Below are 22,745 nucleotides of genomic sequence, written 5' to 3'. Positions count from 1 at the left end.
TATTTTGGATATATACTGGTGTGTGTTAGAGAGGAATTGGATTAATTTTTTTAAACATTGTTTATTTCTGATATAATTTTTGATTATGCACGCTTTCTGCGCATTGTGAGGTTGATATTTAGGGTCAGATTTTGCCCTTGTATATAACTGTCTAGGCAAATAGACTGTAATATCTTCAGGACTGGGGCTTTACTCGTACTGTCCAACTAGCACGCTAGTGCTATAAAAATGGCCTTGTGTATGTTATTGGCCTATGTTGATGCTCGATAGACTTTCCAGTTGATTAGTGGCCTAATTGATTGATCAACTTTGCTAATTACTTTTGTTTCACTTTTGGGTAAAGATGGATTTTAGGCTGGATCTTTCAGAAGCACTCCATGGAGTTGGAAATCAATGGGAGATGGGTGTATGTTGAGAAGGGAAGATCATCTGGAGAAAAAAGAGATTAAAAAAAATACTAGGAAAGAGGATGATGGGAAGGAAATGGTGGATGAACAACACAAAACAGGATTTGGGACAATCAAGAAAATGAAATGAGGAATAACAAATACAAAACTAGCACCTAACTGAATATTGTATGCTGATGCCCACAAAGCACTCTAGATATGGATGGCACAAGCTGGTAGTGTTTCGCTATTCAGACAAGATATATGACTTTAAAATTATGCTAGTGATGACCGCTTTCTCTTTCTTTTCTCTGTAGACCATCTTGTCTTGCACTTAAGGCCTGACATAGAACTCAGCACCTTGCAAGATTGGGCCCTTAGGTTACAACAAAGTCTGCTTTTGCAAACCTGCTCTGCAGAACTGTCATTTTACACAGGGCAGAGCAGTGGAGAATACAATATTATGAATACTGGTGTGATGAGGGAATAGACTAGACCTCATGGGCCAAATTTATGCAGGTGTAACTCCACTTTCTTCACTAGAGTTACACTAGGGATGAATTTGGCCTATTAGGTTTTTTCTGCCCCCAACTCCTTTGATGTAGAAGACATTCTAATAATAGATCTTAATCTTTGTCCAAACAATGAACCCTTCCAAAGAGTTCACAGGTTCTCTACTGAAAACTTAGTATCTGGTCTGTTTTTGTATCCTTCTCAGGAAGGAAAAGCTAGTGTTAAAGAACCAGTTTTGTGAAAGAAAACCACTTCACCAAAGATAGCAGGACTAAAACTTGGTCTTCAGTGTGTTAGGGGTTGAATACCCTATCCTGCTAATTTACTCAGGATGAGCACAACCGTAGTCCAATAATAGTCCCATTGACTATTCATGGAGTAAGGACTTCCTCTCTGAGTAACGGTGGTAGAATCTGGCCCTTAAGTATAATCTGTTTTCTTGGATAAGCCTTTGAGTTTTTTCTTTGCAGCACTGCAGACTCAATTTAGTTGCTTACTCACAACTTGGAAAATCACCAGTTTCATGTAATAGTAGGGTGACCAGATGTTCTGCTTTTATAGGGACAGTCCCGATATTTGGGGCTACATAAGAACGGCCATACTGGGTCAGACCAAAGGTCCATCCAGCCCAGTATCCTGTCTACCGACAGTGGCCAATGCCAGGTGCCCTAGAGGAAGTGAACCTAACAGGTAATGATTGAGTGATCTCTCGCCTGCCATCCATCTCCACCCTCTGACAGACAGAGGCTAGGGACACCATTCCTTACCTATCCTGGTTAATAGCCATTAATGAACGTAACCTCCATGAATTTATCCAGTTCTCTTTTAAACCCTGTTATAGTCCTATCCTTCACAACCTCCTCAAGCAAGGAGTTCCACAGTTTGACTGTGTGCTGTGTGGGCTGTGTCTTATATAGGCGCCTATTACCCCCCACCCCCTGTCCTGATTTTTCACACTTCCTGTCTGGTCACCCTGTGTAAAAGCTAAACTCCCACTCATTAGATACCAGTTGTGGCTCATCTTATTAGTGTGGAATAATAATGGTCAAAACCTGCAGGATATATAACCAGATCTTACACCTTCACATTTCCTACTTGATCTATTAAGGATTCCCCCATCCCTAAGAACTGTTAAGAAGCTGTGTTTTAAAGAATTGCTTATATTGAAAGTATAGATCCATATTTTGCTCTCATTTGAATTAGTGCATATTCTGAATAAGTGCATTGCAATGACAGGATTTACTCCCAGGATTTATTCTGGTATAAATGATGGCTGAAGTTGTAGTGTAGTTAATCTTATACCATGATTAAAGCTGAAATATCTTAATTCCTCTTTATATGTAAGTCTGACATTTTGCAGTGTTAGAAGTTGCATGCTGTTCTTTTATAGTATCTTCACATATGTATATACGAACATAAGCACAGCCACAGCAGAACATATCAATCATCTGTGCTGTCTGGTATTTTATAATTGCCAAAACCGAGGGAGATTTTGGTTTAACACCCTTCATCTAACATATGCAGGCACCGAACCTAGCTGGTAGATTGAGGGATAGTTCTTCCTAACCACAACTGCTGAGTTCTGAAGCATTGTAGCTTGTAAGCACGAGGACTTGCGGCCTTTTCAATTTTTACCCTCAATAGTGTGATTGCATGTGTTGCCTCATTCCAGTCTCTCTCAAGACTCATTTCTTCAGTCTCTTCTTCCACCACTAGCCACTTACCCTTGCTTTCATATTTCACTTTCTAATCCTTTTAATTTAGCTTGCACTCCAACAAATAAGTCTGAATAGATTCATAGATTCACAGATATTTAGGTCAGAAGGGACCATTATGATCATCTAGTCTGACCTCCTGCACAATGCAGGCCACAGAATTTCACCCACCACTCCTGCAAAAAACCTCACACCTATATCTGTGCTATTGAAGTCCTCAAATCGTAGTTTAAAGACTTCAAGGAGCAGAGAATCCTCCAGCAAGTGACCCGTGCCCCATGCTACAGAGGAAGGCAAAAAACCTCTAGGGCCTCTTCCAGTCTGCCCTGGAGGAAAATTCCTTCCCGACCCCAAATATGGTGATCAGCTAAACCCTGAGCATATGGGCAAGATTCATCAGCAAGATACTACAGAAAATTCTTTCCTGGGTAACTCGGATCCCACCCCATCTAATATCCCATCACAGGCCATTGGGCCTATTTACAATGAATATTTAATTACCAAAACCATGTTATCCCATTGTACCATCTCCTCCATAAACTTATCGAGTTTAATCTTAAAGCCAGACAGATCTTTTGCCCCCACTGCTTCCCTTGGAAGGCTATTCCAAAACTTCACTCCTCTGATGGTTAGAAACCTTCATCTAATTTCTAGTCTAAATTTCCTGGTGGCCAGTTTATATCCATTTGTTCTTGTGTCCACATTGGTACTGAGCTTAAATAATTCCTCTCCCTCTCCGGTATTTATCCCTCTGATATATTTATAGAAAGCAATCATATCTCCCCTCAACCTTCTTTTACTTAGGCTAAACAAGCTAAACAAGCCAAGCTGTACCTGTTCTAGTTTGAATTCATCCTTCTTAAACATGGGAGACCAGAACTGCACACAGTATTCCAGGTGAGGTCTCACCAGTGCCTTGTATAACGGTACTGAAACCTCCTTATCCCTACTGGAAATACCTCTCCTGATGCATCCCAAGACCGCATTAGCTTTTTTCACGGCCATATCACATTGGCGGCTCATAGTCATCCTATGATCAACCAATACTCCAAGGTCCTTTTCCTCCTCTGTTACTTCTAATTGATGCGTCCGTAGCTTATAACTAAAATTCTTGTTATTAATCCCTAAATGCATGACCTTACACTTCTCACTATTAAATTTCATCCTAATACTATTACTCCAGTTTACAAGGCCATCCAGATCCTCCTGAAGGATATCCCTGTCCTTCTCTAAATTGGCAATACCTCCCAGATTTGTATCATCCGCAAACTTTATTAGCACACTCCCACTTTTTGTGCCAAGGTCAGTAATAAAAAGATTAAATAAGATTGGTCCCAAAACCGATCCTTGAGGAACTCCCCTGGTAACCTCCCTCCAGCCTGACAGTTCACCTTTCAGTAGGACCCGTTGTGGTCTCCCCTTTAACCATTTCCTTATCCACCTTTCCATTTTCCTATTGATCCCCATCTTATCCCCATCTTATATTTAACTAATAATTCCCCATGTGGCATGGTATCAAATGCCTTACTAAAATCTAGGTAAATTAGATCCACTGCGTTTCCTTTCTCTAAAAAATCTGTTACTTTCTCAAAGAAGGAGATCAGGTTGGTTTGGCACGATCTACCTTTTGTAAAAGCATGTTGTATTTTGTCCCATTTACCATTGACTTTAATGTCCTTAACTACCTTCTCCTTCAAAATTTTTTCCAAGACCTTGCATACTACAGATGTCAAACTAACAGGCCTATAATTACCCGGATCACTTTTTTTCCCTTTCTTAAAAATAGGAACTATGTTAGCAATTCTCCAATCATACGGTACAACCCCTGAGTTTACAGATTCATTAAAAATTCTTGCTAATGGGCTTGCAATTTCATGTGCCAATTCCTTTAATATTCTTGGATGAAGATTATCTGGGCCCCCCAATTTAGTCCCATTAAGCTGTTTGAGTTTCGCTTCTACCTCAAATATGGTAATGTCTACCTCCATATCCTCATTCCCATTTGTCATGCTACCATTATCCCATAGATCCTCTTTAGTCTTATTAAAGACTGAGGCAAAGTATTTGTTTAGATATTGGACCATGCCTAGATTATCCTTGACCTCCACTCCATCCTCAGTGTTTAGCGGTCCCACTTCTTCTTTCTTTGTTTTCTTCTTATTTATATGGCTATAGAACCTTTTACTATTGGTTTGAATTCCTTTTGCAAGGTCCAACTCTACTTGACTTTTAGCCTGTCTCACTTTATCCCTACATGTTCTGACCTCAGTAAGGTAGCTTTCCTTGCTGATCCCTCCCTTCTTCCACTCCCTGTATGCTTTCTGCTTTTTCTTAATCACCTCTCTGAGATGCTTGCTCATCCAGCTTGGTCTACATAGACTATACAAACCTAGGCAGAGTTTAACTTCTGTATTTGAGGGAGTAGGGGTCTTAATAAGTATAGCTCTGACTTTTGAATTTACCGATTATTAGTGGTACTTAAATTACAATGTACTTGAAATCACAAATACGGTTTATGTTTCTTATTTAATCACCCTTTGTTTTTTGTTTTAATTTAATTATTTGACATGTTTACCAGATACCACTAAACAGAACTGAGCACTGTCTTGTAACTATGAGTCAAGACTCCTAGTTTTAGAGATTCTGAGAAACAGTAATTTCCAGTTCTATAGAAAGTGTGAGGAGCTGGGCCAGATACCTAATGGCCCAAGTGTGTTGTGGGCTTGTGAAGGCTCCCAAATGTTTAGGCTATTATTGAATATTTAAATGAATGTTTGTTTTGATAAGATATTATATATAATAATAAGGGTAGGATTTTCAACAGTACTGAGCCTTAGAGCGGGGTGGGAAACAATTTTCCTATCCCAAATCAGTCCTCTTTCCCCCTCCCCACCCCCCAAAAAAGTAAACCAAAAATCTGAAAAAAAAATTCCTATTGGTTCAAACGAAATGCTTCATTTTGATGTTTTCAAAAATCTTTGTTTAGATTTCAACCTTTTTTCATCTTTTTTTCTTACATTTTTTTACTAAAACTTTCATTTAGAGACAAAAATCATTTTGAACCAAAAAAAACCTTTTCATTTGGAAAATGTCAAAACAGGATAGTTCAACAGTTTTGAGACAAGCTTGTGAGTTTACACAGAGCTCTTCTTTAGGTCTGGGAAAAGTACTTTCCCCAGACATGAAGAAGACAAGCTCTGTGTAGCTCAAAAGCTTGTCTTTCACCAACAGAAGGTGATCCAATAAAAGATATTACCTAACCCATCTTGCCTCAGTGAGAAGATTGTCCTTTGTGCATACCTAGGGGGCCTTTCCCATGAGGCAAAAATAGGCTTGTTGCTGATGCTATGGACTGGGATGCAGTAAAGGAATTTGCCTGGCTGTGCTCCAAGTGGTGCTTGGAGATGGGGGAGAGCAGGAGCACCCAGCTGGGGGAGGGAGCCCCTGGAGTCCCAGCTGCCCTCCCCTCCCACCATGCACTGAGGGGACTGGGCTGTGGCTGGCAGATCCAGTGCGCATCACTGCTGTGTGTGTGTGTGTGACTCTGGCAGGCTCTGGAGCACTGCGATAAATGCTCCCTCGGCTGCCTTCTTCCATCCCCTTTTCTCTGCAGACTGTGTCCCCGTCCCCTCCCAGACAAAGTGACCATAGCGGCTGCAGCCCCAGTGTAGAAAGGGCGCTCTGTGGCCAGCATGAGCATCCTGCTGCCCACACCAGGCCTGGAATACAGTTTGGGGCAGTGCTCATGCATGCCTCCCCCATCTCTGTCTGTGTATAAAAACTCTGGAATTAACAATGCAAGAATCAATCATACACATCTCTTAGTCTGCTTTTGACAAATTTAGGTGATTAGCTCTCTAGGGCAGGGACCTTGTCCTTCTGTAGAGCACCTTGCATGCCAACTGTGCTCTATAAATAGAGTTCTCTAGGATGGGATTTTCAGAAAAAGTTAAATGATTTAGGAGCATAAAACCCATCGAAAGACAGTGAAAGTTGTGTTCCAAATCACTTAAGTGCTTTTAAAAGTGTCATTCTTAATTCCTTTATTTAGAAGGAGGTTGGGGATTTTGAGGGATTGCTTCATTCTTAGCATAGGTCCCAAACAAATATGAAGTCCCCTTGAGTTCTGGGAGAACCTAATTCAAGGGCCAGTTAATTTTTTTTTTTTTTTGTGAACATGGGTGGGGAGTGGGGGGAGTTCCTATTCTTTTTGTTTTGTTTTGGTTTTGTTAAAAATAATGCCAGTGCTTGTTTATTCCTTGTTCTGTCTAATCAACAGTCATGTAATATCAACTCTTAACTATAATAGGGCATGAAATTAATGATTCACTTTGTATTGATAATTTCATCTTTAAAAATTGAGGTTGCAGAGATAATTTTCTCCACGTTGTTTCTTGTAAATTCCTGGGACAGTTGATTGACCAACACATAGGTACTGGTCAATGACCTAGCTTCCCCATTAATCATTATAGTGAGCAAACCTGTCAGGCTTGTTTTAGGATTTTGCATTTGCAGCATACATTTACTTAACAAAAATTTCTAGAAGCTTTTTCCAGCAAATAGTTGTAAGGTTTTGGAATCCTGATTGTCCCTCGCATCATCCCCCCCCCCCCCTACACCAGTAGTTCTCAAACTTGTGTACTGGTGACCCCTTCCACATAGTAACCCTCTGAGTGCAACCCCCCCTTATAAATTAAAAACACTTTTTTTATTTGTTTAACACCATGATAAATGTGGGAGGCAAAGCGGGGTTTGGGGTGGAGGCTGGCAGCTCGCAACCCTCACCATGTAATAACTGCCCCCCCCCCCACCCACACACCACTAGTTTCAGGGCATGACCCAATGAATGTCAATCCCACCTTGCTTTGCAATGCTAGGAAGCTGTCTAGGATTATCTGGGGATGCGGGTGGACAAGGAGTAGGAGCTTTATGGATATGTTTGGGAAGTAGGGAGAAAACAACTATGGCTAGAGACCACCATCTGTATTTGTATTAGAGCCAGGTTTAAATTCTGTTCTTGCTAATGGTAATGGGTGTCAACACATTTTCCCTAAAGAGTGTACACTGGGTTGCAAATAGTCTTAGCAAATGATACTCTAGATTCTTCCTCTTTCCCGCCCCCATCTTAAAGCATGCTATCGCACAACTGTTCATAGTACAGTATAGCACTGAAAAGGAAAACCATATTAAGTGGAGACAGGCATCGTCCAAATCTCTCTTTTGTCTGTTTGATTTTACCTATTATCGTTGTGAGTAACTCTTAAGGTGGACTGAAAGACTGAAAGAGTCTATAGAGAGAAATATATTTTCTTTTTTTTCCCAGCTGACTTAGTTAGTGCATTGAACAGCATTTTGTATGGCGTCCATGTCACTGTCTCCCCTATATAGTGTAGTCAGTTTTCCTTGTATTATGGATCTGTCAGAGAGCAGCATGGCACTGAAAAAGTTAAATAAAAGAGGAAAACGTGATTCTAAAACCACAAAAATTGGCAGAGGTAGATGCAGAACTTGCAATGACACTTTTGTTTTAAATGGACCAGATTTTACACTGCTGCCCCTATAACACTTGGCCATTTAAACATGCCACTGAACATGGCACTTGTGCTGCACCTTCCCAGGGGGAGCTTTGGAAGGCTCCTGAATGTGTTGGGGGAGCATGCAACCTGAGAGGGTGCAGACTGCTCCCCATAGCATGCCTGACATTGGAGAAATGGAGCTGTAACTTTGGCACTTCCCCACTTCCTCTAGGGTTGTGGGCAACCCCTGGGTTGCTGTGTTTTTTTTTTCCCCTAGCACCTTTTGAGATGGCATGCCCTCTGCATCTGTGGAAGGGCCAGGAACAATGCAGCGCTAAATTTGCACAATTCCTGCCTATTTAAGTTAAACTTTTACTGCCTAGTTATGTATTTATATCTGTTACAAGTGATATCAGAAACTGAGGTAGCATGGGTTAATAGATGGGGCACTGAACTGGGACTTACGAGACCTGAGTTCTATTCATGACTCTGCCACTGATCTGCAGTGTGACCTTAGTCATTTCTTCCCTCCTGTTATTTGTCCATCTCGTCTATTTATATCATAAGTGTTTTGGGGCAGGAACTGTGTTTTCCTGTGGGTGTGTACAGTGTTCAGCATAATGGGGCCCAGATATTTGTTGGAACGTCTAGGTCCTGCTGTAATACAAATAATGATAATTGTTCCATTTGAGTAGGGAATATTTCTGATCTCTTCTCACATTGGCAGTGTGATGTACATAGACATTCCACAGTGAGCTGTCTCTGATGGGAGAGCTATCCATGATGCGACAGCTATCCATGATGGGACTTCTAAAAATGCCATTTCAGTTGCAGTCTGGTGTAGTTGCCTCTCTAGCTTTGATCTCCTTGCTTTTTCTCGTGCATGTAGAAAGCCTTTACTTTACTTTACTTTTCTTTTTGGAAATTGAGGGTTTGGAATGCTTGCAAAATAAGTATCCCCTGTGTATCTGCAGTGTGTTTCTTTGGAGGGAGATTTGCAGATATTTCTTAAGCTCTTGAAAGCATGGTATGAAAAGTCAGACTTTCAGTATTCACATTTATAACTTAAATCCATTGGAAATAGAACTCTCTTTATGTCACATGTATTTGTTCAACGTTGACTCTGCTTTTACAGCCTATTGATTGTCAGTGTATTCTACGCCAGGAAAACCAAAGAGTCATATTGTTAAAACCAACTTTAAGTGCACTATTACAATTATAGCACAGCTGAGAAGGCTGTGCTTGTGGTTAAGGCACTGGACTGGGACTTGGGAGGTTTGCATGAAGTTCAAGACTCTCACTGATTTACTGTGTGATCTTAGGCAAGTCACTTAAACTCTTAGGGCCTCAGTTCGCCATCTGAAAGATGGGAATAATACATATCACTTTAGACTGAAGGCTCTTTGGGCAGGGATTGTCTTGTATGTACTATGTGTACATACGGCACAACCAAGCCCTGATCTTAGCAGCCCCTAGTTGCTACTGTTATATAAATAATAGTAACAAGTCAATATTTTACTTCTTGTTTCTCTTTGTCTTTGAAAGCTCTAACCATGGGAGATGTGAAACTGGTGTCATCAACTCGTATTTCCAAAACCTCTGTGACGCTGGAGCACTCACCTCTCAGCCCCTCTGTCCCAACAGAAGCACCAGCATTCACGCTTCCTCCTAGGAATATCCGGGTGCTGCTGGGAGGCACGGCCAGATTTGAGGGGAAGGTAAGAAATGCATCGTGGGGCGGTAGAGTGGCTTTTTGTTTCACTGCTCTCTCCTGTCATCTCACTGAAGGTTTCCGTTGGGTTGAAAAACGTAAGAATCTGGTTAAATATCTTGTTGACCCTCATTCTTACACGAAGTCACCCGTTGGTGAGTGATAGCTGGCATTTGAGACCTTACCATGCCAGTGGAGGAGAAAACATTGTTGCTATCTTACTGTGTACTAAGTGTAAACTTTAGGCAATCCCATCTTTCAGGAGTCTTAGCCCAGCATGAATCACTCCTCTCTGCCTCCATAATTGTCTCTAATGAGAGCCTAAGGCAGAAAACGGGCTCCTCCATTGCTGGCACAGTTCCTTCTCTCCCAAAAGTGCTTCTTTACAAAACGACAGGTTTCAAAGTAACAGCCGTGTTAGTCTGTATTCGCAAAAAGAAAAGGAGTACTTGTGGCACCTTAGAGACTAGTCTCTAAGGTGCCACAAGTACTCCTTTTCTCTTTACAAAACCTTACTTTTAAATCAAAACTAACACAGCAAGTCTTCCCAAGAGTCAAAAGCTGCTCATAATCTAAGAAAAAGAACTTGAAAACCGGCATGTAACATTGCCACCTGGCATAACTATGTATTCATCTGAAAGCAAAGCAATATTTTCAAAGTAAAGCCCAATTAATATGTACATTTGGTTATCCCAAAAGGACAGAAATCTGGAGAGATAAAAGAGGGGGGAAAAGCCTCTGAGATTTGTACAAAAAAACATTTTCCTTGAGACTTTCAGTATTGTCTGTACTTGAATCTGTATTATCTTCTCTCTGTCACAAATAATCTTCTTTTCTCTCTCTCTCATCCCAGTTATCTCCTTTTCTTTTCCATCACTCCAAATCTCACTTCTGGAGCTGTCACCCTTTTCTCTCCACTCTTCTACCCTGCCAGTTTTTGTCCTCCTCTGGTTGTGTGCTGACAGCTGTATAGTGAAATTCACTAGAATCCTAATCTTCGAAGTGGTGGGACATATCTGTCAGCACAAGGAGCAGAGTATAGCAGAGAAACAGGAACGATCAACCTACTGTTAACAAAAATGGTACTTGGAAGGTTTTAGAAAATTCATTGCTATTAAAAAATTAACTTTAAGTAGGGGGGCACTAGGGGGTGTCTGATATTTATCTTGTTTGTTGTTCAAATGAGAGCTGGTTGGAAAAAGATTTTTTTCCTGAAGACAACTTTTTGACAAAAACAAAAAATTGTTTTGGGAAAATGTTGACTTTTTGCTGCAAAACTGAAAACCAGAAATTAGTTTTTGGATTTTTGTTTAATCAAAAACTTTTTTCCCATCAATTAGCCCTAGTTTATATCTTAATTCAAAATTAACAAAAACCCATTTGACCCCCCCCACCCCTCCCCGGACTGTGAGGCGTTGACTTATGCAAATGCGTGTTCTTATTATTGCTTCCCTTGTACTCCAACCCCTTTTCCTGCCTATTGTTCTGACATCTTGTTTCAGAGGCAAACTCTGTGAAGCAAGGACTGTTTCTTTACCCTGAGATTGCACAGCATCAAGCACAATGGGGTCCCAAGCCTGATTGGGTCCTTTACGCATGACTGTAATAAAAACTAATAACAATATGTTATGATAGAGGTATATAAAATCATGAGTGGTGTGGAGAAAGTGAATAAGGAAAAGTTACTTACTTGTTCCCATAACATAAGAACTAGGGGCCACCAAATGAAATTAATGGGTAGCAGGGTTAAAACAAATTAGAGGAAGTTCTTCACTCAGCGCTCAGAGAACCTGTGGAACTCCTTGCTTGAGGAGGTTGTGAAGGCTAGGACTATAACAGGGTTTAAAAGAGAACTGGATAAATTCATGGAGGTTAAGTCCATTAATGGCTATTAACCACGATGGGTAAGGAATGGTGTCCCTAGCCTCTGTTTGTCAGAGGGTGGAGATGAATGGCAGGAGAGAGATCACTAGATCATTACCAGTTAGGTTCACTCCCTCTGGGGCACCTGGCATTGGCCCCTGTCAGTAGACAGGATACTGGGCTGGATGGACCTTTGGTCTGACCCAGAATGGCCGTTCTTATGTTCTTAATACACTGAAATCAGAGTTGGTGCACAATATTTGGCAAATTTTATTTCCTTTTGTATTTTAAATCTTCATTTGGCAATTGGCAATTTGTGTTAATTTTCCCCTGCAAGTATGGATGGTTACAGATAATTCTGTTTGACTGCAGTGATACATACATTGGAGATCAGTGGCTGTTTTTATTTGCAGGCTGTGGTCCTCATTTATTGAATAAAAAAGCTGATATTTCTGTATTTTAGACCAAAAGGATCTCATTACTACCCACAATGCACCACTGCATTTCAGGATTAAATGGTAACAGGATAAAAAAAAGATTCTTTTTCTTATATCCTGAATAAAACATTCCAATCAATAACAATAGGACTCACATCCTTAATGAGAGACAGTGGTGGGCAACCTGCGGCCCGCAGGCCACATGCGGCCCATCAGGGTAATCTGATTGCGGGCCACGAAACATTTTGCTGGCACTGACCATCCGCAGGCACAGCCCCCTGCACCTCCCAGTGGTTGCGGTTCGCCGTTCCCTGCCAATGGGAGCTGCAGGAAATGGTGGGCTGCAGGGACTTGCTGGCCGCCGCTTCCCGCAGCTCCTGTTGACCAGGAACGGTGAACCGCGGCCACTGGGAGCTGTGGGGGTGGTCCCTGCGGACGGTCAACATCAGCAAAATGTCTCGTGGCCCGCAATCAGATTACCCTGATGGGCCGCAGATTGCCTGCCACTGGACTATAACCTACTCCTCAAGGGAACTGGACCTTGATAATCTAAAAGGACTCTGCCATCTCCTACCACAGTGATCTGGCTTACTGTCAGAGTACTCTCAAAATTATTAAGCAAAGGGACAGCTCTTAAATTTTAGTTCCAGCTCTGCCACTGATTAGGTGTATGACTTTGGGCAAGTCCTTTAAATTTTTTTGTGCTTCCGTTTCCTCATTTATAAAATGGGAATGATAATGCCTAGTCCACATGTGTTATATGGACAATTAGCCATTTGGAGATGAGGAAGTGCTTTATCATTCAAGATTATTAAGACCACAGCTTTCATTCATCGAGCTACTAGTGTAGTTCATATTAAAAATTCATGATCAATTGATGATATGTTTATATTAGATCCTGCTGTGTGGCAGATTAAGTTTAAATACTTGCAGTCACAATCCATGACAGTTAAACTATGCACCATGCATGGAAAATCCACTGGTTCCATGGCTTCTGCCCACTGCTACTCTTTGCCTTGGGGAACCTTATTATGTCCCTTCCAGCTCACACAGCTGGGAGGTAGTGTGTAGTGTAGCTGTAATTGTACAACTACTGGAAATTATCATTGTGCATCCGTTCTAAATTTCCAATTTCTAAATTAGCCAGAGGCTGAGATATGAAATTGCATACTTTTTTGGATCTATATGTAATAATCAGGAGTGGGAAATAATGGAGCACATGTTCTCGTTATTAACTTGTGTAAAGAAGCTGTGCTCCATTTAATTTTTAGACAATTAAATCATTGCTTTAAGTCAACATGTTCCTGTGCGCCTGATCCATTGTTTATAACCTAATGTGGTCAGTGCCCTTCACATTTGATTCAATTTTATTATTGTTTATAAACCAATAGGGTCATATTGGTGTCTTGCTTATGGTTCTAGTCCAGTGCTGTTGGAGCACTGCAGCTGTGTGCAGTGCTGTTAGACTGCCGCTTAATAGCCCTAGTCTTTGAGATCGCAATCTGCATACTTCATACCATATGTGTACATCTTTAGTTAGTTTGTGTGATGTTGCTCTTTCTGTTACTCTGACATTTCAGGGGCTCAGAAGGACAGTATTTCCTATTGAACACACTTCAGTTTTTCTACACTAGGAAAAATAGGCTATAGACGTTATGATGAATCATTAGTGATAATGTGCTTCATCACACAATATAAATATTAAACTAGACATACATTTTAAAAAAAATTAAAAATGGCTAGACAGGAGATTTTCTTTAAAGAGTTCTTCTGCAATGGAATTTATCTTATCAGAAAAGAACATACATTTTTGAGACTCCAAGACAGGATATTAATTTCATATTCTGATTATCTTATATACTCATTAAGAGAACTTAGGAGAGATCCCAAGAGTCAAACCCATTGTTTTTCTTTTCCACATGTTTTCATCTGTGACAGTATGTAAAGTAAGTTACACAAAACGAAAGTTAAAATGAAAGTGCAAAAGTTGAAAAAAGAAAGTAGCTCATAAATCTAGGAACATGAAGTTAGAAAGGAACAGATGTTGTTGTCCTTGAAAGGAAGTTGGGTTTGTTTGTTTGGGTATTTTCCCTCAGAATTTTTGTGAAAACTGTGGAAAATTCACATGTATCTGACTATTCATCTCAGTTTTCCACATGGGAAATGCAGGCATTAGGTAGCATGTGAATAGTACTTATCTATAGAGCTTTTCTCTGGGCTATATAATAGACACACAGAGTTTTGGCCTAGTTATTTTTAAAAACGACTAGGCCAAAATGTTGCAAGGATCTGATTTTTATCTATCAGCATATTTAGTCTGTTAATCATTGGAACAGTTTACCAAGGGAAGTAGGAAATCCATTACCATTTCACGTTGTTAAATCGAGATCACAAGTATTTCTATTCAGTTAAGTGTTATTGGGTTTGATAATGTTCATTTGCATAGTAGTGACGAATAATTCTCTTCACTGTAGAAATTACTAGGTGGATTGCTTTGGCCTGTGTTATGCAGAGATTTGACAAGGTTACCGTAGAAGTCCCTTCTGGCCTTAAAATTGAAATAAGCATCTGTAAAGTGCCAATCAGTGGTATCTAGGTTTTGCTGATTAAAATCTGGTAAATTCAGGGTCCAAGCAGGAAACCATACCAGTTGCTTTCAGAACACAGCAACCCCTTCTACTACTTGACCTGAAGCAAATGACCCTACATTTCACTTTATGCAGCTGTGCGGACTATTTTCATTATAAACTGAGAGTTAAACACTTTAGTAGGCTAGCAATGTTGTCACATCACCCAAAAGTAAATGATCTTTTGCCTTATTCCTAGTTGAGAATATTCCTTTATATTGGGGGAAAAAAAACCCTGAGATATTCCATTGTAATGATTCAAAACACTATAGTGTAACATTATAGTAATAGTGTAATACATCCCTAGCATCTTCCATCAACAGAATTAAACTCTAGAGAAATATTAATGAATTAACTCCTGCTACACTCCCATGAGATCACTAAGTGTGTATCAGTATTAGAGCGGCTCAGAAAAATTCTGATTAAACATTTTTCTTCAGAATTTGACAATTTGTCAAAATTCAACTATTTCAGAGAGAACCCTTTGGAACCCATGCCTGAATTCCTGCCAACTCACCTGACTTGCTCCTTGGCAGCCTACATGAGGGGCTGCTGGGAAATATAGGACTTTCCTGGGCTCTACAGTTCCAGGGCAGTTTACCAGGCAGACTGCCCCAGTGTTGGGGGGCTCCATTCCTTTTTGAGGATAATTTCAGAGTTTTTTTCATTATGAATAATTGGAACAAAACCAATTTTGAAATATCCAAATCCTCTGAGAAATGGAATTGCCTTTCTCCACCCAGCTCTAATTGGAAGAGTAAGTATGTCTTCACCTGAGTTTAATGGTGTTTTCTACCCTGCGTACCTGGCCTGTCCTGGGGTATAAGCTAAATCTCAGGTGCTGCTTTCACTTGGGCTGGTAACCCAACCTCTTTGCAGCGCGGACATAGGCAAAATCACTCAAGGGCCCATAGACCACTAATGCCTTCTCACAATTCCCACTGATAGCCTGAAGGACAGACAAGTTCTCTTACAGTTCACTGGGAAAGAACCACAGAGCATCAGAAGTCCTAGTAACACAGATGCGGGAGCGCAGCACCAGTGAGACACAGTAATTTGAGCAGGGCTTTGTTGAGTGGCTTACTCATGCCCCAGCTAGGTTAAATCCCGGGTCCCCATCACCTTAGTTAACTCAAAGTGAAGGCATATTCTAAGGCACAGAGCGGTTAAGTTACTTGACAAAGCTCATACACCAACGTAATGGCAGAGCCAAGAATAGAATCTTGACTAGTCTCTAACCACTATACCACATTCTCTTGCTCCTTCCCTCCCTATTTTAAGCTGCAGGGTTTTGAACCATTAGGATAGAGAACTGCAGGCTTTGTTTTTTTAAACCAGGGTAGCCCACAACAGACACACTCAGTTGATAACTATATGATTTACAAAGCTAAGTGCCCATTCATAATTTTGCTCAATTTGAATAACAGATGTAGTACACCAAAAATGTATGATGAATATTTCTCCTTCTTTACTGAAAGAAATTTCAGTGGGGGTCCTATAATATGAAATGACGCAATTAATTTCTCAATGAAATTGAAGAACTGTCAGTTTACAACCAAGAAAAAAGAAACACCCCTGTATTCAGGGTAATATTAAACTCTGCATTTCACTGCTATGGACAGTTAACTGAGCAGTGCTTTGGCTGTATATATATATATTTTTAAAAGGTAATATCAACAATAATTAATTTTTATGATCCTCAATAATACTCAATAATAGCTGTGCATGGGAGGTATAGCCAAATGTGCTACAGTGCACGAACTGATTGCATTGGGGGTCAGAAAGGATTTTTTTCCCCCTTGGATAAAGCATTGCCCAGATGGGGTTTGGTGGTTTATTTTAATCCAAGCCAGTTGCCAGATTAATGTTAAATCCAATCCTATTTTGGTAATATGTTTTTTAGGACCTCTCTCTATCCAACCTCTGCTGCGGTCCCTAGGGTGAGATTTAGAGGCAGGTGACCCAGGCAACCATCTGGGTCGCCGGGCTTGTGGAGTGATGGGCTTTGGATACTGTTTTTGTTGGTGGTGACAAAAGGGAAAATAGAATGTTTGAAGTAAAATGTTTCAGTTATTCTGTATGTGGATTCATCTTTCACTAACCTCCTAGAACAGGGGTGGCCAACCTGAGCCTGAGAAGGAGCCAGAATTTACCAATGTACATTGCCAAAGAGCCACAGTAATATGTCAGCAGCCCCCCATTAGCTTCCCCCACCCCCTGCTCCCAGCACCTCCCGCCGGCCAGCAGCCCCACCAATCAGCGCCTCTCTCTCCCTCCCCACACCTCCCGATCAGCTGTTTTGTGGCATGCAGGAGGCTCTGGGGGGAGGGGGAAGGAGTGAGGGCACGGCAGGCTCAGGGGAGGGCATGGGAAGGGGTGGAGTGGGGGCAGGGCCTGTGGCAGAGCCAGGGATTGAGCAGTGAGCACCCCCCGACACACTGGAAAGTTAGCACCTGTAGCTCCAACCCCGGAGTTGGTGCCTATCCAAGGAGCTGCGTGTTAACTTCTGAAGAGCCGCATGTGGCTCCGGAGCCACAGGTTGGCCACCCCTGTCCTAGAATGTTCTGGACCTTTGTAGAATCTTGTGGAACCTTCCAGACTTTCTGAGAATTATGTTTTCCTTTAACCTCCTGGAACGTTGTTCTCAGCCAGGCCCTCACAGGTATATAAGGGGTAGAGCATTGCCAGTCAGTCAGTGAGATACAAGAATGAAGTGAAGTGAGAACCCAGCTGCAGTATTGAGAACCTTGTTTTATTGTGTAATTGTGAAAATGTACTTGTGTTTTAACACTTGAAGAGTGTAAGTAGCAACTAATAAAAGACACATTTAATGGGATGCCAGAGATATCTATCAAACTCCTAGCTATGCAACAACACACAGGTGCTGACTTTCCAATGTGCTGGGGTGTGCTCCACCCCTGACTCTGCCCCAGGTCCCGCCCTTACTCCACCCCTTCCCCCAAGGCCCCACCCCTGCTCCACCTCTTCCTGACCCACCCCACCCCTTCTCCCAAGCCCCAGCCCCCACCCCGCCTCATCCTGCCCCTCTTCTGCTCTGCTTATACAGTGCTCAGCACAACAGGCCCCATTCTTGGTTGGTCCTTAGGCAATACCCTAATAAATATGGTTAGCAGTAGTAAGATGGAGTTTCAGGACCTCCTTAGTGCCTTTTTGACAATGTAAATAAGGAGTTAGAGAGTCTCCTTCTGCTTTGAGCCACCGTCGATATGCAGCATCCATCCAAACCAATGTTGTTTTAGTGAAAGCCAAAATGGCTGCATTTGCCCGATCTTGAACTCCTATTTTTTACTGTGCTTCCAGTTATTTCAGATGCTGCTGTTTCCATCTCAACAATTAAAATCATGTGGAAAACTAGACAATAAAAATTCAAGGAGACTTAATCAGCATTATCTACTCCTACTTCACAAAATCATTTCTGATCCCAGAACACTGGTTAAAGAATCCTTTTTGTACTTCCTGTTGCTGTTGACTGACGTATCACCGTAAATCATGACTCCTCATTTCTGCAGCCCTTGACTAGAAATTAAACGGTAATTTATGGGGTTATAGTTTGAATGGTCCAAAAAGGAAAAGATGACAAAAATATACATCTTGTTGTGTGAAGGGAGATAATGTGAGGTTGCTAGTTATGATTCTGGTTTTTAGTAAGCCTCTTGATGTTCCAATATTTGGTCATATTTCAAACTCCTGCTGGATTTTGACTGTTATAGACTTATATAAAAAAAGGATTCTTATCCCAATTTAGTGCGGAAAAATGGAATGAACATGAATCTATTGTGCAATATTTCACTCTTTACAACAGTAGCAAAATGGGGTCAACATATAACATTATTAGTGAAAAGTCAAGAATGTGGGGAAAAAACACAAAAACTGAAAAGAAATTAAATTCCAAACAAGCTTAACAAGCAAAGGAGAAGTAATCAGTGTGCTAGATATATGAATAAAAGGAATAATGAAGAAGTGCAGAAATTGGTAGATATAGATGTCATGACACCACTCGCTCACTCAATATGATTGTTTTACTTGTCCCACAATGGCTGATCACAAATCTGTAAAATACTGACCAGGTCTTATTAAAGTCTTCAATCCTGTATTAATTTGAAAAGTATCATCCTTTCCCGCATGGCCTCCCTCCAAGCTCTGTTCCAGTGTATGTCTTTGTTGTGGTGGATTCCATTAGAGAGGAACTTATTATGTAGCTTTGGGCTTGCCCCTTAGAAGAAATGTTCTTAACAGCACATGAAGTATGACTGCAACTTATGAATTCCAGAAATTGTTTATTTTGGGGAGATGCGCAATTGGCTCTTTGTTCACAGTTGAAATAAGATTAAAGATTAAAGAAGAAAAACCAAATATTGGAACAATGTAAGCAGTTAATTAATGCTTGTACTGCTCCAGAACATAGTGGCTAGAGCTGGATGAGAAACCGGAACATTTTTTACAAAAAACCTGTCCCTTGTGTTGAAGCCTTTCAATTTCCACTCTCTAGCTTGTCGAGAAAAGGGATGAATATTTTGCAAAAGAACTTGCCTTGACTTTATTACTAATCTGACTTCATTATAGAGTAATTTGTCCACAGCTTTTAATGATTCCTTATATTTGCTTTCCTCTACCATTAGCAAAACATAAATATTGTGATGCTCAAATGCCCTATTTCTGTTTCAGTCTGATCTACATGACCAGTAATCATCATGGAATTTCAGTCCTGTGCAATATAGTATGTCCAGTAGAAGGATATGCATCTGTCTTTCAGTAAGCTTGGCTTGCTGAAAAGTAGAGCTATAAGAGATTTTGCCTTTCCTAAATTAGACCAAATTATCACACTTCTGGATAATACAGTTCTGCTTTGCCCAGCTAGGAAAAGAAAGTAGCCATTATAAAGGCAGTAATGTCCAGCATTGTGAATCTCTGCAGATCACCATATACGGAGAATGTTTATAATCACAAGACATCATTACTCATTATCATTTTGTTCACTCCATGCTCACTTTGGCACCAGAGACACTCCAAAACTGACAGTTTCTGCTCTTGACGTGTTATTTGGCAATGTTTGAGCATGGATGTAGCATGAATTTTGAAAAGCTGCTGGGAGAAACCAAACATCTTACTTTTTGACTTGGGACATCAGGACACCTTAGTATGTAATATGTATACATTAAATATGTGAATAATACAGAACTCAGCCCTTCAACAAAGGGAACCAGGTTGCCTTTCCACTATGAATCTTGTGTGCTGTCCTGTCACAAATATATTTGCTACTATGTTCATTCTGTGAGAGGCAGCAGCCTTCTAGATAATTGGGGTGGATGGTTCTGCTGCTGTTGGATGTATTCTGAGTGAGGCTGCTAGACCCACTGGCTAAAGTTCACTAGCTCAGCTTCAGTATTTCCTGTTTCCCTCTATGAACAGATTCCTGTGCTAAAGTGTTGAAGCCATAAAGTGAAAACACTGGTGTAGCATCCTGTGTGACTCAATATAATTGTTGGCTTTGCTGGATGAATTACAATTTGCTATTCATAATCTATCTTCCTGCTTATTATTTGGGAGTGTCATGCAATGTAAGATGCAGACTACTGTTACTGAAGGAGAGGAGAGGACGGCAGGGGAGATGGGGAAAAGAAACCCTTTTCTTTGCTTCCCTTTTAACTAGTTTAAAGCACTTCTCTCACAGTAGTATATGTGAGAAGCTGTATGTGATGAAACAAAGACAAACCAAACTGAGCCACATAGCTGGAGGGACCAGCATCAGACCAAATGGGCAATATGTGCAGTACAAGGGGACAAACTCGTGGGAAAGAAGACAAGAATAGGCAAAGGTGGACAGACAGAATAGAAAGGCCCTTACTCTGAGCTAGAGTGTCATAGACACCCTCCTCAGGGTATGTGTTTCATAAATGGGGCACCTGAATGGAGAAGGCCCTGCTCCCCTCATAGACTGGGAGGAACCTTGGGATGGAAAACAGTGAAAGCTCAACTAACCTGTGTTACCATGGAGAGGCTTGTGGAGAAGAGCTATGCTGCTTGGAATTTGCATTGTGAAAGTGGTGTATACAGTGTTGCAAAAAACGAAGAATGGGACCATTTCAGAGAGGGAAAGAGAAATGAAAGCCTGTTGTTTATTTAAGGGAAGAAAAATACACCAGATGTGCCAGACACCTGAAACTCAACCGTTTTCTGGCTGCTGTCATTAAGAGCTATATAGTCTCTGGTGAGACAAATGAGTCTACAGCTGTATTTCACTGGAGCAGCTATTGCATATGGAGGCCTGCTATGCTATATACCTAGGTTTCCTGTACCCCAATGGATATTCCAGGAGATGCCTGCTTCTATTTACTTGGGAAGGCTGCTTTATGACCGTTTGATTTAAGAGTGGAGTTTGATTAAAACATGAAAATTAGTAAGACTTTATACACTTCTTGGCTTGTGAAGGTGTATCAAATGGATAATTTATGAGCTCTGAATAATGTGAACCTATCGAGATCTATTTTCAGCACATGCAAAGGATCACTTTTTTCTGGTACTTTGACCCTAGACTGGCTGTGAATGTATTGCCATGAAAAGAGACCTGAAGCCAGTGGAGAGTCTTGATGGAGGTGTGTCTGGCTATAGTACTTACATCTCTCATTACTGTAGTATCTGAGTACCTCATTGTCTTTAATGTATTTATCCTCACAACACCTGTAGGGAAATATTATACCCATTTCACAGATAGGGGAACTGAGGCTTCAGAGATGCTAAGTGACTTACCCAAGCTCAGAGAGGAAGCCTGTTGCAGAACAAGAAATCAAACCTATGGCTCCCAAGTCTAAGGCTAATACTCTAACTACTGTGCCTTTCTTCCTACATCTGGAGAAGTACTGTAGTGAGGACACTGAGGAGATGGTATGGACTTGTTCTGGGGGGGATTCTTAAGATCTAGGTTTTTATATTTTTCTCTTTTAAAGTGAAAATAGGAAAATTCACAATCTGCATGAGAGAGAGAGTGCCTAGAAGTGGTCCATTTTAAAAATCCATGGGTTTCTAGTCTTTCCCATGGGGAAGATAGCCTCATTCTCTGTAAGTCAGTGCACTGCTGTGAACCTGAAGCCAGACAGAATCAACAATCTTTGTCTTTTGGAAATACTTTGATTTCCAAGAGGTATGAGAAAACCTTAATCTAGTGTGAACTCCATCTAATGCCAGCTTTGCGTGTCTCTATCACCTGTGCAGATTTCTGTGTGACCTAGACATAAGGAGGTAAGGTGAGGATGCACTAGTATCCTTCTACCAGTATTTCCTTTGGCTTCCTTGCTTCTGTTTGAGGATTTTAAAAATTCTGTGTGCCTTTTTATAACACTTTCCATTTCATGGCAATTCAGATTGAGGAATAGTTGGAGCTGAGCTATTGGAATACTAGTTAAAGGTCATGTCATATGCTAAAATTTAATATACACATAATATCTTTCATCTGAACATCAGAGTAGTTTACAAACATTGAGCCTAATTAAAACAGGGAAATTGAGGCCTGGATATTAGATAACCTTACTCAAGGTCGCGTAGCTACTCCATGATAAAGAGGGGAACAGATGCAGGACTCCTTTCATCCAGTCCTGTGCTGTTATGATTGGACCAAGCAAATCCCTGTCACTAAAAAGGTAATTTTCCCCGAGGTTTGCAGTAGGGTCTTAAATTTGACTGAGAACCTCAGTCACAAGATAGCAGCAATCTTCCTGTGTTGGTAACACACAGGCAAACATATAATTTGGTGCAATTATTTATTATTTGTATTAATTCATATCTAGGGGCCTTAACTGAGATAAGGGCCCCATTGTGCTGTGCATGGTTGTAAATATATCTAGAGAGTCCCTCCCTGTTTTACAGTCTAAATAGGCAAGACAGGAAAGAGTGGAAGGGGAAATAGGCACAGAGAGGAATGGTGGCTCTCTCAAGACCGCACAACAGGTCAGTGGATGAACC

At 40.9% G+C, this 22,745-nt stretch overlaps 1 protein-coding gene across 3 annotated transcripts in view; it reads left to right on the top strand.

Moving 5' to 3' along the window:
* MYLK (myosin light chain kinase) overlaps nt 1–22,745 on the top strand; it is a 324,445-nt gene that overhangs the window by 90,320 nt on the left and 211,380 nt on the right. For all 3 annotated transcript variants that reach the window (XM_073305128.1, XM_073305130.1, XM_073305127.2), the window contains exon 2: nt 9,676–9,848. In XM_073305128.1, the coding sequence (XP_073161229.1) occupies nt 9,684–9,848 (165 nt within the window). In that variant the 5' untranslated portion in view covers nt 9,676–9,683. The remainder of the gene's footprint in view (nt 1–9,675; nt 9,849–22,745) is intronic.

Source organism: Lepidochelys kempii, chromosome 11, assembly GCF_965140285.1.
Source record: "Lepidochelys kempii isolate rLepKem1 chromosome 11, rLepKem1.hap1, whole genome shotgun sequence".
Taxonomy (NCBI): domain Eukaryota; kingdom Metazoa; phylum Chordata; order Testudines; family Cheloniidae; genus Lepidochelys; species Lepidochelys kempii.
This window is presented reverse-complemented; position numbering and strand designations above follow the sequence as displayed.